Source organism: Vigna radiata, chromosome 7 (genome assembly GCF_000741045.1).
Source record: "Vigna radiata var. radiata cultivar VC1973A chromosome 7, Vradiata_ver6, whole genome shotgun sequence".
Taxonomy (NCBI): Eukaryota; Viridiplantae; Streptophyta; class Magnoliopsida; order Fabales; family Fabaceae; genus Vigna; species Vigna radiata.
Genome location: NC_028357.1, coordinates 40,985,382 through 41,002,081, shown reverse-complemented (window position 1 = coordinate 41,002,081; position 16,700 = coordinate 40,985,382). Strand labels below are relative to the sequence as shown.

General features: G+C 31.6%; 2 protein-coding genes across 3 annotated transcripts; one reads left to right on the top strand and one right to left on the bottom strand.

The window, feature by feature from the left end:
• The first annotated feature begins 371 nt into the window (after positions 1–371).
• LOC106767084 (transmembrane emp24 domain-containing protein p24delta4) lies at positions 372–3,531 on the top strand. The gene is made up of 4 exons (XM_014651906.2): positions 372–671; positions 2,299–2,511; positions 2,949–3,025; positions 3,128–3,531. The coding sequence occupies exons 1-4, from the start codon at positions 459–461 to the stop codon at positions 3,270–3,272; spliced, it is 648 nt and encodes a 215-aa protein (XP_014507392.1). The 5' UTR covers positions 372–458; the 3' UTR covers positions 3,273–3,531.
• A 3,161-nt stretch (positions 3,532–6,692) lies between these two features.
• LOC106767315 (F-box protein At1g10780) lies at positions 6,693–9,569 on the bottom strand. Of its 2 annotated transcripts, none has more exons than XM_014652176.2 (4): positions 9,380–9,569; positions 7,800–8,543; positions 7,199–7,479; positions 6,693–7,118 (listed from the first exon to the last, which is right to left on the bottom strand). In XM_014652176.2, exons 2-4 carry the CDS (start codon positions 8,539–8,541, stop codon positions 6,882–6,884), a joined length of 1,260 nt encoding a protein of 419 aa, XP_014507662.1. In that variant the 5' UTR covers positions 8,542–8,543; positions 9,380–9,569; the 3' UTR covers positions 6,693–6,881. The 2 variants fall into 2 exon arrangements, with proteins under 2 accessions (XP_014507662.1, XP_014507661.1); XM_014652175.2 differs by having other exon boundaries at positions 7,800–8,583; positions 9,380–9,567.
• Between the last annotated feature and the right edge of the window lie 7,131 nt (positions 9,570–16,700).

Here is a 16,700-nt window from a genome sequence, read left to right as displayed (position 1 = left end):
TTAATTAATCAATTAATTGTTTTGTTGTTTCAAATATTTTAATAAATATGTAAGATTTTAAAGAGGTTATTGAAAAATTTAACTTTATCAACTTTCACAAGACACCAATAAGCATACATTTGAACAAATATTATTTTATGTCTCCTTAAACTCGCAAGTAGTTTTGCTTTGTTTTTGTAATTTTAATTTTTAGATTTTAGAGAATTTAAAAATTTATTGATATTAATTAATTGATTAATTTTTAATAATATTTTAAATCAACATGTTAGGAAAAAAATAAAGATAAGAATTAATTAAGAAAATATAGAAAAGGAGAGGGAAGTAACGTAAAATTGAGATTATAGAGGCAAAACGCAACCTAGCTAGCTACATAGTACAAAGAGATCGAAAGAGTGAAGAGAGAAAAAAATATTGGTGTTTTGTGGAGAGAGAGAGAGAGAGAAAGAAGAGGCAAGGCAATGCGGAAGAGAGGTGTGTCAACGTTGTTACTCCTGTTCTTCTTCTTCTTCTTCTCAATCAATTTCGTTCCTTCTGCTCTTGCTATCTGGCTTACCGTGCCCTCTACTGGTACCAAGTGCGTCTCTGAAGAAATCCAACACAACGTCGTCGTTTTGGCCGACTATGTCGTTATACCCAGTGATCATTCCAAGAATCCCACCCTCGCTGTCAAGGTACCCTTTTTCCCTTTCATTCTCGCACCCTTTTCCGATTTATTTCCTGGGTCTTTATTCAATTGCTCGTTGCTTTCTTTCCTACCCAACGTTTATTGCCTGATTTTTAATCCAATTTGTTATTTGGTTAAGAAATTTGAGGTTCAAGTGATTCTGCTTCCTTGATTTGCGTGTCGTGTGCCTGTTGTGAATCTGGATTGTTATGGAGGAGGGTATGTTTTGTCGTGGATTTGTTATTATTGTTCGGTTTGGAAAATTATCACGTGTGTTGGTTGCCTTTATTGTCCGGTGGTCTATGTTGGTTGTTGTCTTTGGTACTTTGAGAGGTGAAAAAACGTTTGACACTTTGCAGAGGAACTGCTTGCTTAAATGATTAGTTGGGAGTTCATTTTGATTTTGATTTTGATTTGTGTATGTTAATTTTATGTGTTATCTTTAGGAATTTGTTATCCAATTATCTATTATCTTGTGTTGATCATGAAATCTTGTATGGTATTTTACACCATGCGTGGTTATACTTGTCTGTGGTGTTATAATGCTATGAATTTTGAGTACATTGTTTTCTTGGAATATGCTTGTGGAGTGGAGCCTGAGCGGTCTAGCACTAGAGAATACACTTGCTAAGCAGTTCTAAAGTTCACAAAAACGCCCAGTGAGGGTCAGTTATGTGCAAGGTGACGTGATCCACAATGTTCATGGCTTTTCTGGAATCTAGAATTTAGAATTTAAGGAGGACGTGTGGGTAATGAAGCCTTGATCACGTTTTAAAATAACCTAGAATCTCTATATACTGGGCCTGAGGAGGGTTCAAGATTCACAAGCCCTTTAAGCCCCGAGAGGGATGGTCTCAGACTGTGATGTGATGTGGTGAGGCCAGCCTCTATTAGGCATTTCTCGTGATGGCACTTCTTATACAGCCATTTATTCTGGTTTGATTCTTTGCCAGACGACACTAATGAACAATTTGCTTCTGGAGATCTGGTGGTAATGGAAAGGCGAAAACATCTTAAAATATATGGTTGCCTACATAATGGTAATAATGTCTTCCGACATGGTTCATAGAGTAGTATTCTTGCTATGCCGAGTGGTTGGCAAGATGAAAGATGATAGCAGAGTTTGAGACTTTTATGCTGTTTGGAACTGATAATATCTGTCACAAGGTGTATCAATAGATATAAGTATAATGATAGCTGTTATGTTGGAAGTATGTAGTCTGGTACAGTAGGGAGTTACGTGTGTCGTAATTTATGTTTGGACAGAGAATAATCACTATAGGAGTCTTAAGACACCCTTTGCTGCATTATGTGAATTTTGTGATTCTATAATAAAAAAAACACCAATTTGTCGGTTTGTGTTCTGTTAGATACCCTGGCTAAATAAATTCACAAAAAATTCCTGGTCTGAACAGAAATAAGGTTGAATAATTATGAAAAACGTTTACTTCGAAACATTCTACAGTTCCACCAAGTAATAGTAGTTTAATTTCTGTTGTTTAGTGTTGCTGTGTCTCTGTGTTATCAAGATGTAATTCTGGTTGGCTCTTGAATGACAACCTTCTAATTTTTCAGCTTGTTAAAAAGGTCTGTTACTTCTCTCTTGGTTTCTAATAGTAATATGTTTTCTTTAGGTAACATCACCATATGGAAACAATCTTCATCACAGTGAGAACACAACTCATGGTAATATCGCATTTACTACTCAAGAGGCTGGAAACTACCTGGCATGCTTCTGGGTGGATAGCCATACTCAAGGAGGTGGTGAGGTTAATGTAAACCTTGATTGGAGAATTGGGATTGCAGCCAAGGACTGGGATTCGGTTGCTAGAAAAGAGAAGATTGAGGTAAATGTTCAAGGGATATGCATAATTTTTCTTGAATCTCCTTATGCTATGAATATCTTGTACAAAAACAAAGCCTAATCCACTAGAAATATCCCGTGGATAGAACTTAATTGTTGGTTGACATTTAGTTATAATAAGAAATCTGTCAAGCCACTGTTTTAAAATACGTTTAGCTGAAAGCATTTAGTAATTGCATATGAATTGAAAAGATTTGGATCCTGTCATGTTCCGCCCAAGTTACGAGAAGAAAAAACACTGAAGAATGTGTAATGGGCCCCACAAAAACAACGCTGAGTTCACCATTGTTGTTTTTGTATCTTTCTCTCTCAGGACATAAGAACACGAGAGGATCCAAATCTGAATTGAAATCTATACGTCTTCTGTTTGCTCTTGAATGCTTCTCTTTTCTAATTTATTATCATATGATTGACGCCTAGGGAGTTGAGCTTGAGCTGAGAAAGCTAGAAGGAGCAGTGGAGGCCATCCATGAGAATTTGCTTTATCTCAAGGGCAGGTAATTCCAATCACATCAACTTAATCCCCTATGAAGAGTTTACTGCAATTTCCTTTCTAAACTTTTCATTTATATGATTTTTCTTTCGGGTTATTTCTTCAGGGAAGCTGAGATGAGAATTGTGAGTGAAAAAACAAATGCTAGGGTGGCATGGTTTAGCATTATGTCCTTGGGTATCTGCATTACTGTTTCAGGTTTGCAATTGTGGTATCTGAAGCGGTTCTTCCAGAAGAAGAAGCTTATATAGATTATGCTATTGTTAGTTTAATTTTATTAGTGATACAAAGAACATTTTAATACTCAATTTTTTTTTTTTATGAACACTACTTCAAGTCTTAGACAGAAATTTTTGATACCATAAGTAGAGTTTTTAACTTTTCTAAATTTTATTACAATGAATTGTCTTGTATGATTGGGATATGAAAACCGGCAGATAAGAGAAGAATTTTAATGAATGATACTAAGGTAGTATAAGGTGGGCTATCACATCTGTTTATTGTTAGTCATCACCATCTTTGTGCAGGGAATTACTGGGTAGGATAAGATCAGTAAGGAGTATTGTGTTGAAGCTTGACTGTTTCAATTGCTACTGCTGTTGAGGATATAAAGGCCTTTTGGGTTAATTTAGTGATAATATTATTAAGTTTGTTTGGTAGGATTTAAAATGGTTAGAGGAAAGTAAATTATAAATACTTCTATGCCTCAAGATATTTATCATCCATTAGCATTGTTTTTTTTTTGTCATGTCATGAAATTCTTTCTGCTCATCTGATCAGATACTACTCATGCTCCATTGAATTAAGTCGCAACAGATATTGAACCCAGAATTTCTGTTAAATAGATTATGTTTTTTTCACTGTCTTGGATCATATTCAACGTTTACGGCAATCTTTAGATTACCATTAGAAATTCGTTGGAGGGTTTATAATAATGAAAAAAAGTTATTATTAAGGGTTAAATATATTTTTAAGTTCTCAAACTATTTTAAAAAGCGTGCTTTTGTCTTTAGTATATATATTTCGTCCTCCTTGAAAAAGTTCATGTAAAATAACACAAAATTATATTATAACTAATTGTGAAATTTTATTTATTACATAGTAAGTACTCTACGTATTGTTTATTAGAGTGAATGTTTTATGTGACTTTCATAAAATATAAAGATAATATATATATATATATATATATATATATATATATATAGTTTAGGAGCTAAATACAAATTTTAAAAATGATTTCGAGATGAAAACCATAGTAATACATATTTTCTTACAACTCTATTAGGATTTGATATTAAATATTTTATTCTTTTAATATGCAAAAATGAATAGAATAAAGCTAATAATCTAACATTGATATTAATAATAGCATAAATGTATTTTTATTCAAATGAATTGAAAATACACACGTAAAAGTATCCTACAATTCAATTTTATAGCAAATCCAAATTTCAGAAGTCTTTAATCATTTAAATGCCAAGAAATATGTCATATGATCAACTCATCTATAAATACCTATCTATAGTTTTATATTTTATTGTTTCTTTTTTAATTAGACAATTGTTAATTTTTTATCATTTTAATGTAGTTCCAATTGAGGGATACATAAAAGGATAAATTCTTCTCTTCTACATCTTAGGCTATTTTTTCCCTCTAATTTTATTTGCATGTTTTATACATATTTTGTGTGAAACAGTTATTGGAAGTTTGTTTATTAATATCATTATTCAATTTATTTTAACTATCGAAATGACACAACATATTTAAAGGAAGGTTGAAAAAAATAAGGTAATTTTTTTTCAATGGGGATATCACAATTTTTCCAACAAAAACATTTGACCACCGTGAAGATAGTTCTCCAACTTAATTAAGCATTGATAAGCATATAGTAATTGTCACAACTAGACAATCCATAATTGACCATTGCACCGCTTATCCATTGTCCATAAACTCTTATAATTTTTTATAAACTACTCTTCATATGTTTAAGTAAAATATTTAAGAGTATGATAAGTTTATTTATTATATCATGAATATTGATGTTCAATATTTAATCCAATCAAAATCATTAGCCATCTTGATTGAGTCATCTCATTAAAAAATTGTCTTAGTAGTCATTGGTTGAAAGTTGATTAAGATCAGATTTGTCAATTCTAATAAAACATGGATTGAGTCGGTCTGAGTTGAAGGTGGACAAAATCAGTTTTAGTCAAAATTTAATAGAATGTTGATTGAGTCAGATCAGACTAAAAATTGTTTGAGTCAACTTGGCCAAAACTTAACAAAAGTTTGATTGAATAAGCTTGACTAAAAATCGATCAAGTCGACCCGGTCAATAGTCAATTGAGTGACTTGAATGTCAAAAAGGTAGTTCGGTCGAGTCAATCCCGATCAAAGGTCAGTCTGAGTCAACCTTAACCGAAGGTCTGCAAGTGTTGACCTTAGTTAAAGGTCAACTCAAATTGATCCTAATAAAATGTTGAGTCGAGTCGACTATGATCTAAAATTTAATCAAATCAGTCCAATCTATACATCATTATTCTAATAATCAAATATATTGAATCGATTTTATTGAATTTAGTCTCAATGACAAAGTGAATTCAATTTAATTTTAAACCAATTTAAATTAGATTAAAAAAATTTAAATCTAATTGATCTGGTTAAAATAGATATAAATTTTAATCTAAATTCATTTTAACTAGATCGATTGTGAATCTAATATATTCTGTTAGTTCTAGACTGGAAATTCAAATATCTAATCCATACCCAATCTTATGAAAATGAATCAATATGTTATATTAAACATTGAATGCGCAATTGAATGGAAGAGTCTACCAAAAAATCTAGTGTCAAAACTCAGTATCTTATTTGTGCATTTAATATAAACTATTTTTATTCGTGCAATTACACAAATAAAGAGTCGAACACGTAAAAAATTAATAAAATGTAAAATCTTGATAACACTCCATCTTCTTCTTTGTGTTGTAATTGGAAACTATTAACTAGAAACTCAACAAAGTAGACATTTGAGCACCAGTTTTTAAGAAAATAAAGAAGAACATGCTCTCATAGGAGTGCGGGTTTTTAGGAAAAAGATATAAATCCTCAATGAAAAGGTTTCGAAAAATGACAAACTCTTGAATCAACCAATGAATGTTTTAAAGCTCTATGAAAAGGTCGTGACTTTGAAGAGAGTGCTAGCAAAATTAGTGGGTAGAACTAAAAAAATAGTATTAAATTGTTAAAATATAATACAATTCCTACTGACAGATTTGACTTAGGTTATGAAAGCAATGTGCACGATAAGATACCTTAATTTTTCATTATTGTGGAAAATTAGTCTTGTATCTAATTACTGTAGAACCTTTTTAGGAAGGTTTATCCAATACTTCTAGAACTAGAAAAATGGCCAAATAAGTGTAGAATAAAATGATAAGGACTTGAAGAATCTAATGTAATTAAAAAATAATACATAAAAAACTAGAGTTTAACCAATATTATCAAGTAGCTAAAATCTAATGATAGTATAATTTCCAAGGTGATTATTATCATAGTTAATAAATCATGTGTATGATAACTTGTGATTAGACTGACTGCAAAGTATATACACAAATTATCAATGCATGTTTTTTTTTCCTCTGAAAAGAAGAATAAAAGAAAACATAAGGATCTTCAGAGCATCTGCAATTTTCCAGAATCATGGAAGGGATGCTAAATTTATTCTCCAAATTTACTAAACCAAGAGTCAATTTCAAATTGTAAACCAGAAAAAAAAAAAAGTTAACCATGTAATTAGTTCAGAAGAAAATCGTCTTAAATTATGAAGGCATTAAGAAATAATAATAGCCTCTTCGTGAGCTTTATTCTATTCTAACTATGCTATGGTTCATGTATCTGAACCTGCAAATCTCGTCAAAAAAATCATCAGCACTGCTATGGCAGCTTTTCATCTCCAGAATCTTTATAACCATGCTCCTAAGACTTTTCCCGTACTTCAGCAATGATTCCAGTGTACTCATTTTCTGTTCAGCATTGAGAGGTGACCTCACTGTGATCACAACCTCCTCCAGAAATGGAATCACAAACCCTGAATCCACCTGTGGAATATCCCCATTAGATGAATTGAAATATAGAACAAGAACCCTTAATCAGAAGGGTAATGATATTATGAACTTACATGTTTCAGACTGTTCTTCTGGCATAGTGCTGCAAACATGGCTCCATGGATATCAAACTTTTGCAGCTTTTGATGACTGTTGAAGAAGTCAACAAAATCAATTTCTGGAAAGGGTTGAAGTGCATCATAGTCCCCAGTGAATTCAACCTTCATGAAGAGGTGTTTCACCTCACTTGCCAATTTCAACATTTTGCATATGGCATCCCAGCACCACTGAATTCCCCTCATACACAGGAACTCCAGAGCTGAAAGGTTTCCAAAATCAACCATATATACTCTCCCTGAAAGCATATAAATTCAAAGGAAGGTTAGTTAAACTGACAAAAGGGGAAAAAATATAAATGCTTTTGGTATATTCTCAAAATTAGAATTTCACCACGATAATATAGTTTTTCAAGTAAGGAAATTTTGCAGAGAAGATCAGTATAGGTTATCAAAGACAAACTAATTCTAGTAAGAAAAAAAACTTATCTACGTTTTGCCTGATGAACAAACAATCCAAGAACATAAGTAGAGACAAAAATGGTTTCATATCATATAATTGAGACAACAGTCAACAACAAACATACAAACACAGTAACAACAACAACGAGTTAACTACCTGCAGTGTTGGATACCGAAAGTTTCCTCAAATGCTTGGTTTCAGGAACTCTAATCCAGCTACAGCCTTGTACCTCAAGGGACTCTATTTTGGGTGAAATCAGAGTGAGAGAAGAGTTTCCCATCCCATAAAAATCCAGCTTACACTGCTCCAAACATGGCAATTCGATAGATAACGATCTAACCCCTTCACATCCAAGCAGCAACAATCTAGTGAGAACGGGACAAGTGTGAAGCACCGCACACAACACATGATCCTCAAATCTCGCACCAATAATTTCAAGGTTCTTGAGGTTTGGAAACACATCCCAGTTGGGGGTACGCACCATCAACACTCCCCACAGTTTCAGAGACTCCAAATTATTAGCCAAACCAACATAGTCCAATTTGGAAGGGCTCTCATGGGAGCCTTGATTGTCACTAAGGTTATCCATTCGGAGCTCAAGCTGAAGTAGAGAATGCCCCACCAGTGACAGCCATGATGCAAGGCCATTGGGGGAAAAGGGGCAATACACAATTAGCTCCTCTAACTTCACTACTCTTGACACCATTCTTTCTATGACGTTGTCAGCACCCTCAGAAGACGACGGGGAGTCAAATGAACTGCGAGGAAAATAGAGGGTTCTGACATAGGGGGTGGAGTCCTTCCATCGCTTGGAAACACAATTGCATGATGAAACGTCACGAGCATTGGTGATCCGGGACAAGATGCATTGGAGAATGGCATCAGGGAGAGCATCCATAGCTGATAACAAGAATGGAGAATCAAACAGATAGTTGTCAACCTGTGCACGGAATCAACACCATCTTTCAAAATCAAAATGATGCAGTCAAAATTGGCCGCATATATCACACTATATCATTCGGCTTGAATGAGAAAAAAAAAAAATACACAACAACAACAAAAGTTTTATCTCGAAATTGACCACTAGATCACACCACATTATGCCTCTTTGATTATGAAAACTAAACACAACAGCAACAAAAAACCTTTATCTGTGGTTGGTTACATGAACCACACCATCTTATCTGGACAAGTTACTGTAACAAACACACAACACTGCCACAAAACATTGTTTTTTTCAGTTTTAGTAAACAAAAGAATAAACACGAACTTGACATGCACAAGTATTAAAAGAGTCCATAAACCACAAACAACAATCTCCCTCAAATTTCATATATCCTATGACCAACGAACGAGGAAAAGAAACATCAAGAAAACTGAAGACAAGGAAACACTGATTGAACGGTGAATTTTACAACTTTAGCTGCCAGATTAACTATCGGCAACAGGGAAGCCAAACATCCAAACAATCTTTCTTTCTTTGGACGAAGCGCTAACTATAAAGAACAATACAGCATGTGAACAAATCAAGATTCCAATGTAGCATATGGGAATGCAGAAGAAGAATACCCAGATGCCAATTAACGAAGGTTGTCAGATTTGCATTAAAAAAAATTACTTTTTTAATGTAGCATTAGATAGAAACTAAATGAAACATTGAGAAAGTGAAAAAAAAAGAAAGGTAAAATGGAGAAAAAAAGAGTGAAGAGAGTTGGAAGTGAATTGAGGAAGCTTACCTAAGAGGAATGGAAAAAGGGTAGCATGGAAGATCTGGATGGGATGGGTGGCGATAGAGGAACCCTTTTTCTCTCTCTTAATTGGCAACAGTGAGAGAAAGTGAGAGAGAAGAAGGAGCGGGAGTTTGAAGAGGACATGGTTTTTATTTCGGTATTTCGAAATTTGAAAACCATACTATCATGATATTTTAATATTTTATCTCATTCATTATGTTCAAATACTGTTTAACCTATTAAAGAATTTTGATTATGTGTTTAGAGTTTCATTTTAAATTCAAGTTATTTTTAGTAACTACTTTGTTGTTTGGTAAAACTTCCATAATTGTATGTTAAAAAAACGCAAGGGTATGAAATTATTAATATCACGATGAAGACACTGAGTTATAAATATTGGATAGCACTAATTTAGTATTTAAAATACTTAAAGAGAGTTAAAGGGTGATATAGGCTCTAGATTAATCTTCAAAGTTTATCATAAACTTATTGATAGTATTTAATGCCTTACAATTTAAGTGAGAATGAGTTTTTTTTTTTTTTTTTTTTTTTATCTTAAATAAAGTTTTATATTTGGATCTTTTAAATGAAAAATAAGTTAAATTTAGGTTAAAATATTAATTTAGTTTCTATTTTTATTTTTTTAATTCAATCTTAATATTTTATATATAATAAAATTTCAATTTTCATCAATTTTGTTTAATTTAGTCATTCTTATAATATGGTTTAAATAATTAATATATAGTGTGTTGTGTTTTTTAAAATTTTTTATTTATTTTTAATTGAAATTTTTTTTTCATGTCAAGTCAATAATATAGTAATGATATATGTTAGGATTATGTCACATTTGAAAAGAGATAAATTGCTTTATTTAAAAAAAAATATCACTAAATTGAACCAAAATAATGAACATAAGAATCAAATTAAATACAAGATATTACGTGACAATATTACTGTCACGTGATACAATGTTTTCTTGACACATATACATCATTTTTAGTTTGAAATTGCAAATTTGGTTTCTCTATTTTTTTTTTGTCTCAATTAAATCCATAATTTGAAAAAATTGATGCAATTGAACATTTGTTGATAAATTGATTAAATGACGTTAAATAAATAGTGACTAAGTATGTTGGAAATTTAAAATGGCGTGGCTTAATAAAGAAATAAGTGACGTGAAATTGGATTTTCTAAAAATTGAAATTGATGAATAGTAACAACTTTGTCATTGGTGTGGCCAACCAACACAACTAGTGTCAAAAAGGGAGATCATCATGCCACCATCTGTAGTAGAACCTTAGGATATAATAACCAAGATCGATCTGCTAAAGATGACGCCTCCCAATAGCACGAAACCTCGTGACTAAGCAAGATCTCCACCTTTGGTCTCGTTTGTAGTTCCTTTGCGACGAAGAAGGACACCTCTACTAAAGAGAAGAAGGAGCAACATGCCTCCTAATAATGACTCCTCTAATGAAAAACATAAAGCAACTATGAATTTTCCCAATTTTAGGGTTTCACATAAAAATTGGGATTTCCCAATTGTTTGGCCATGGTTTTAATCTCACAAGACACAACAGTAAGGACGATGTGAGGAAACAAAGAGAACATAGAAGAATTAGTGAGGAAACAAACAAAGATCAACATAACGCAAACCTAACCTAAGGAAGAGGGTTCGTGGCTCACAATAGAGTTGTAACTAGCTGTTAAAGCAACACGGTAGAGGTTGGGGATTTGGAATCGCTACTTAGGACTTCCAAGTTTTGTATCTCATATTTGTGATTTGTTATTTTTCTATGGAATAATCTTTCTATAATATATAAAACTTTTGGGTTAAATATATTTCCTTTTTAAATTATTGTCAGGGAGAAGAAGGAATGACTTTTCTCCCAACAATGGCTCCTCAACAATAGAATTAAAAGCATAAAGTAATTGGGAATTTTTCCTAATTTTAGCATTTTGCAAATAAATTGGGATTTCTCAGTTGTTATGTCATGATTCAAAACTCACGAGACACATTAGAAGACTCAGCAAACCAACGGTGGTGACTATGGATGACAAAAAAATCTACATATGTGGATACCCGCAGATAAAATTCGCGATGAGTAGTTACTATCCGCGGATATTTATTACTCGAAGGTAAAATATATCAGGTATTTTAATACCCGCTTCTAAATGGGTCAGGTGCAGGTATTATACTATCTGACCTACGGATATTCATTAGCCGTAAAAAATAATAATAATAACAATAATTTAATTTATATGTTTTAAAATTAAATTTTCTTTTTATTACTCTTAAAAAAGGAAAGTTTTTCAATTAAAAATTACATAACCCTAATTAAAAATCTCAATTGTCCAATTGTTGGTTTCTCTCGAAAACTCTATTTAGAGTTTTTTTTCCAATCTCTTCCCTTTTACATTTCTTACAAGTAAACCCAGAAGCTTCAAGCTTCTTCTCTATCTTTGTTCTCATGTGAATAACTCAGTTTGGAAAAAATCATATGTGGCTCGTGCAAAGGAGGTGGCCTCGTGGTGGCAAAGATGGCCATGTAGCGATGGCGCGACTCTGGCGACGTTATTGTCTTCCCTGGTGTCTCACGAGGGCGCTTGACCCTTATTGTTATTCTCCTTCCCTTCGTGCTGGTTTGCTGTGTAAGGAGGGAGGTTTCATCTCCCTTCACTTTTTTGGTTGGTCTTACAAAGAGAGGAAACTTCTACGTTTCGCGGCGAATTCGTAACACAGGGGTCCGATTCTCGCGTTTGACTCACGGTTTTAAGAATTTAGGGTTTTTGTTTCTCGCGATTTAGGGTTAGGGTTCTTGCGATTGGGGTTTTTCTTGACCTTGTAGCGAGTTTGGAGTTTATGATCTTCTTTTCTAGTTTGAGAATTTTTAGGATTCTTGGTCTTGTAGTGTTCTAGGGTTTTCTTTGTGTTTATGATCTTGGAGTTCTATTCTTGCAATTTTGTTCTTGCAAAATAGGGTTTGGGTTAAATTTAGTTAACAAATTAAATTTTAATTTATATTTAGTTTAATTTATATTATATTATATATATTTTGTAATTTTATTTAAATTTTATTTTAAAAATGTGTAAAATATATTTTTTAAAATTTTTGTGGGTATCCGTGAGTTTTAAAATATATGTGGGTATTTTTTAAATTGATACCCGTACGAGTAGCAGACAAATTGCGAATTGAATTTTTGTTTTGCGGGTCGGGTTGCGGGTAGACACTATCCATATCCGACCCGACGTGTTGTCATTTCTGGTGGTGACTTTCAAAGTTAAGATTATGTAGAAATTCAGTGGTGACTTGCAAAAAAGATGAAGATATAAGACTTACTGGTGACCTAATAAAATCTTTTAAATATTCACCAATTTTTTATTTTTAAAAAACAAAATTCCATGTCACAAACTTCTTTATTAAGTCACATCATTTAAAAACTTCACCAAATGTCTAGTTACAGTATATTTAAAGTCGTTTAGCCAATTTAACAACAAGGATCAAATGCATCAAAATATGTAAATTAAGAACTCAACTCAGACAAAGAAAAAAAAAAGAACCGATGTACAATTTTGAAAAAAAAAATAGTATCACCAAAATAATTAAACCTTTAAATTAAGATAAATTTTAAAAAATTTAAAAACTCGGAATCACTTTTCGTTAATTATTTAAATGATATTAAAAAAAATTAAATTGAGCAAAATTAGAAAAAGGCTTTACTAAGAAAAAAGTATTAAGATTGAATTAACAAAATTGAATGAAGAAAGTGATTAAATCAGTATTTTAACCTTAAATTTATTATCCCTTATCACATCACTCAAGTTATATTTGATTTTATTTTTTATTATATTCTCAGTTAAACTATTTATTTACTCTTTTAACGTTACAATGTTAATATGTTTTTTTTTTTAATTCTTAAAATATATAAATTTCTTTTCTCTGTAGACTACTTCAAGAAAAATAAATACATGATTACTTATATTTGAAGTTGTTGTTTAATTATGTCACTTTTCTACATATTTGTTCACACTTTATATTAATCATGGTCCTTATCTAGTTCATCCTCTCTTAGTTTTTTATAATGTTATTTATTGAACATTAAAAACATATTGAGATTGGTATATTAATATTATTTTTAATATATATTAAAGTATCAAAACATTTATAAATGTATTTTAAAGACATAACAAAAAAACAACACAGGAAAATCTAATAAAAGAATTCAAATTCATCCTTATCAATCTATTCAGAAATCATGTCACAACATTAAATAGTTAGCTAAGATTTTACAATCTAGTATCAATCTCAGCAATAATGATTAGATATAAGTATATTCTCATCAAAACCTTCCTTTTTCCCCTCTATTCTTCTTACTAGAGTTGTTTCCATTTAATAATAGGATAATGATATTTAGATAATGTTTTTTTGACAACATTTGAATATTATTACGTGTCAATCTATGATTGGTCAAAAATTACTCCACAATTAATAATACTAATCATAAACATTATTGATTGTGGAGTAATTTTTGACCAATCACAAATTGACACGTAATCAATGTTCTTGTCAAAAAAATGTTGTCTAATATCATTATCCTTAATAATAATATAAACAAAATTGTTATTTATATATATTCCTTTACTTCAAAATAATTGTGGCAATAAAATATGATTTGATCTTTCTGTACTAGCCTAAACTCTATTACTAGATTCAATCTTTACCTGTTTATGCATTGCATAAATTTCTAAGGGTGATTATTTTTTGTAACTTCATGGTTTTTATTGCACTTTCGTGGAGTTGTCAAAAATGTTATTGCTTGGATCGGAAAATTCGGAAACATGTCATAGATTATATAATTCAAACATATTTTTTGATCCAAAAACATATTATAGAGTGTGTAATTTAATAATATATTTGGGATTACATAATTTAAAATATATATATCTGCATTTAGAAAATTTGTGTTTTTACTTCTAAACAATTAATACAATTATGATATGATAGAGTGTCAACTCATGAAATAATAAAATATGGACAACATTGAAAAAAGGTATGAGTTTAATACGTGAAGATAATGACAAAGCAATGGCAATTAGAATCTGTGGTAGAATAAGATAGTAGTAGTTGACACATGAATACAATCAAACATATAATGTTTATATGCATTATGATGCATACGCGACTGTTTGAAAGTGAGCAACTTACAATGACAATTATGATTATGATAGTGTATGTTGCAGGCGAAAGAATTTAAAAGTATTCAACATAGTTTTGTTAGGCAAATGAAAATGGAGGTCGGCAATTGAAAAATAGAACTTACGGAAGGAAGTATTGGATTCAAAATATAGTTAATGGGGAACTTTAAATAGCATATAAAACATAAAAATGAATTTAGGTACTAGAAGGACATTAGGAAAACTCGTGGATTGGGAAAAAATAGAAAATGGTTTGACACTAGTATTTCTTGGAAATGAAATTTTTTTTGGAAAGACAAGTGGTTGGATGAAGTATTTGTTTTAGAAAAGTTTCCTAGAGTTCAGTGGTTTGAATCTAAGTGAGTCTAAGTTTTATATTGGATACAAATGAAAAAATAAAGCACTATATAAAAGTGAAAAATCCATTAATTCAATGTCTTTTAAGGTTTTGGATAGAGTATGCTGCTAATCAGTTATGTGATTGGATCCCAATGTTATTGGTGTTTGTGTTCGGTAAACCTCTTCCTTGATAGACCTATAGTGGTATCATAATTGATCATCTTAGTGACCGGTTCAGACGAGTATAACTTTTTTTTCAATTCCAAAAAATATAACAAATTTTTCTAATTTAAATCTAAATAAATTTCAATCCAAAAATCATCTTAAACTCAAAATATAATCCAAAAATAAATACAAAGAAACAAAATTAAGCGGGTTAGTGAGTCAACCCAGCTCACCACGAATTCAACTTGGGTGAACCGAGTTCTTAGTAGGTCGGGTTCAAAATTGATCCTAATCAAAATTTCAATTTTTTTAATCTAATCCGATCCAAACCCGTGGTGAACGAGATTGACTCACGGGTTTCAATCCATTTTGATGACATTAAATTTGGACGATGGATGAATCACAAACATATATGGTAAGGTCAACATATACAAAAAACTATAAGATAATGTAGTAGGGGAGGATGAAGTTTTGGAAAATAAAAACTTTACCTTCAGCTCAACATTTTGTTTGGAAAGTATTGCTCAACAAGGCCACTAGGAGAGACAATTTATTTAATAAAGGGGTTAATATGTGGAAAACAAAATGTGAGTGTTGTGTGGTACTCTCGAAGAATCAATAAGTTATTTATTTTTCAATTGTACTGTTGTAAATATTTGGAACAAGTGTAAATATGTTTAACATAGAGTATCCTTTTTTATTTTTATGATATAATTTAATGAATAACAATCTACAGGAAAAGGATGTTGTTCATAACATGTAATACCAGAATCTTGTACAAATATGTTACAGAGAGTTTGAAATGCAGTTGGGACCAACAAAAACAAAAAACAAACTTATAAATTGAAATTTGGAGAGAAAAAGGGAAATGGAAGGTTCCAGAACAGTCCTTGAGAGTTTTCTTATTGGATTTCTTATAATTGAGCTATAGAATATGAGTGAGAAGATGACATGCAAAAGAAGAGGCTCATGAACTTCAACAAGAACATGAAAGAATATGGAGACAAAGTGTCAAATTCAACAAAGTAAGAGAATATAGAAACTTCCTTTTGACAATTTTAGAAAGATCAAAATCACCTCCTGATAGTACAATCTTTGATAAGGCAATTTCTGTTGGAAATTGAAGCTTTGGAACCTCAGATCAAACATCTTTTATCTCTTTCCCTTTCAAATAGAATGGACCACAGAAAGATTCATGGCCTAAAGAAACAACAAACAGATCCATGACGTGCACAGTTTTGCAATGCTTTGCTTTGAGACTCTGTTCTAACTGGAAAAGTTCCTTTCAGAGGAAGAAAAGGTCCTATGTGCACTTGAGAAACAAGCATCCCTCAGGGCAATTATTTTAAGGAAACAATTGAAAAAGAAAAAGATAAAATAAAGTCAGGCATATGTGAGATTGAGAATCCATTTTTATCCGACCAACCATGTCAGTTAAAACATGATCCTCTAAATGAGATATCTCAGTTAATTTGATTCTCTTAAAACAAGAGAAAAGTTAAATAAAGGAAAGGGTTGTAAGATTAGTGAAAAGTGCGTAAAGGTGCAAAACATGAGTTTTTAAGATATCAGTGTGACATAAGCGGGCAAGGTATTTTTGGTCTGATTAAGCAAGGAAGCTTGTTT

Excerpts from the sequence above, each read along its gene's own strand:
- LOC106767315 (XM_014652176.2), bottom strand. The coding sequence starts at position 8,541 with ATGGATGCTCTCCCTGATGCCATTCTCCAATGCATCTTGTCCCGGATC. Across the intron at positions 7,480-7,799 it reads TTCGGTATCCAACACTGCAG|GGAGAGTATATATGGTTGAT; the intron begins GTAGTTAACTCG and ends ATATGCTTTCAG. Across the intron at positions 7,119-7,198 it reads AGAAGAACAGTCTGAAACAT|GTGGATTCAGGGTTTGTGAT; the intron begins GTAAGTTCATAA and ends GATATTCCACAG.
- LOC106767084 (XM_014651906.2), top strand. The coding sequence starts at position 459 with ATGCGGAAGAGAGGTGTGTCAACGTTGTTACTCCTGTTCTTCTTCTTC. Across the intron at positions 672-2,298 it reads ATCCCACCCTCGCTGTCAAG|GTAACATCACCATATGGAAA; the intron begins GTACCCTTTTTC and ends TGTTTTCTTTAG. Across the intron at positions 3,026-3,127 it reads TTGCTTTATCTCAAGGGCAG|GGAAGCTGAGATGAGAATTG; the intron begins GTAATTCCAATC and ends TTATTTCTTCAG.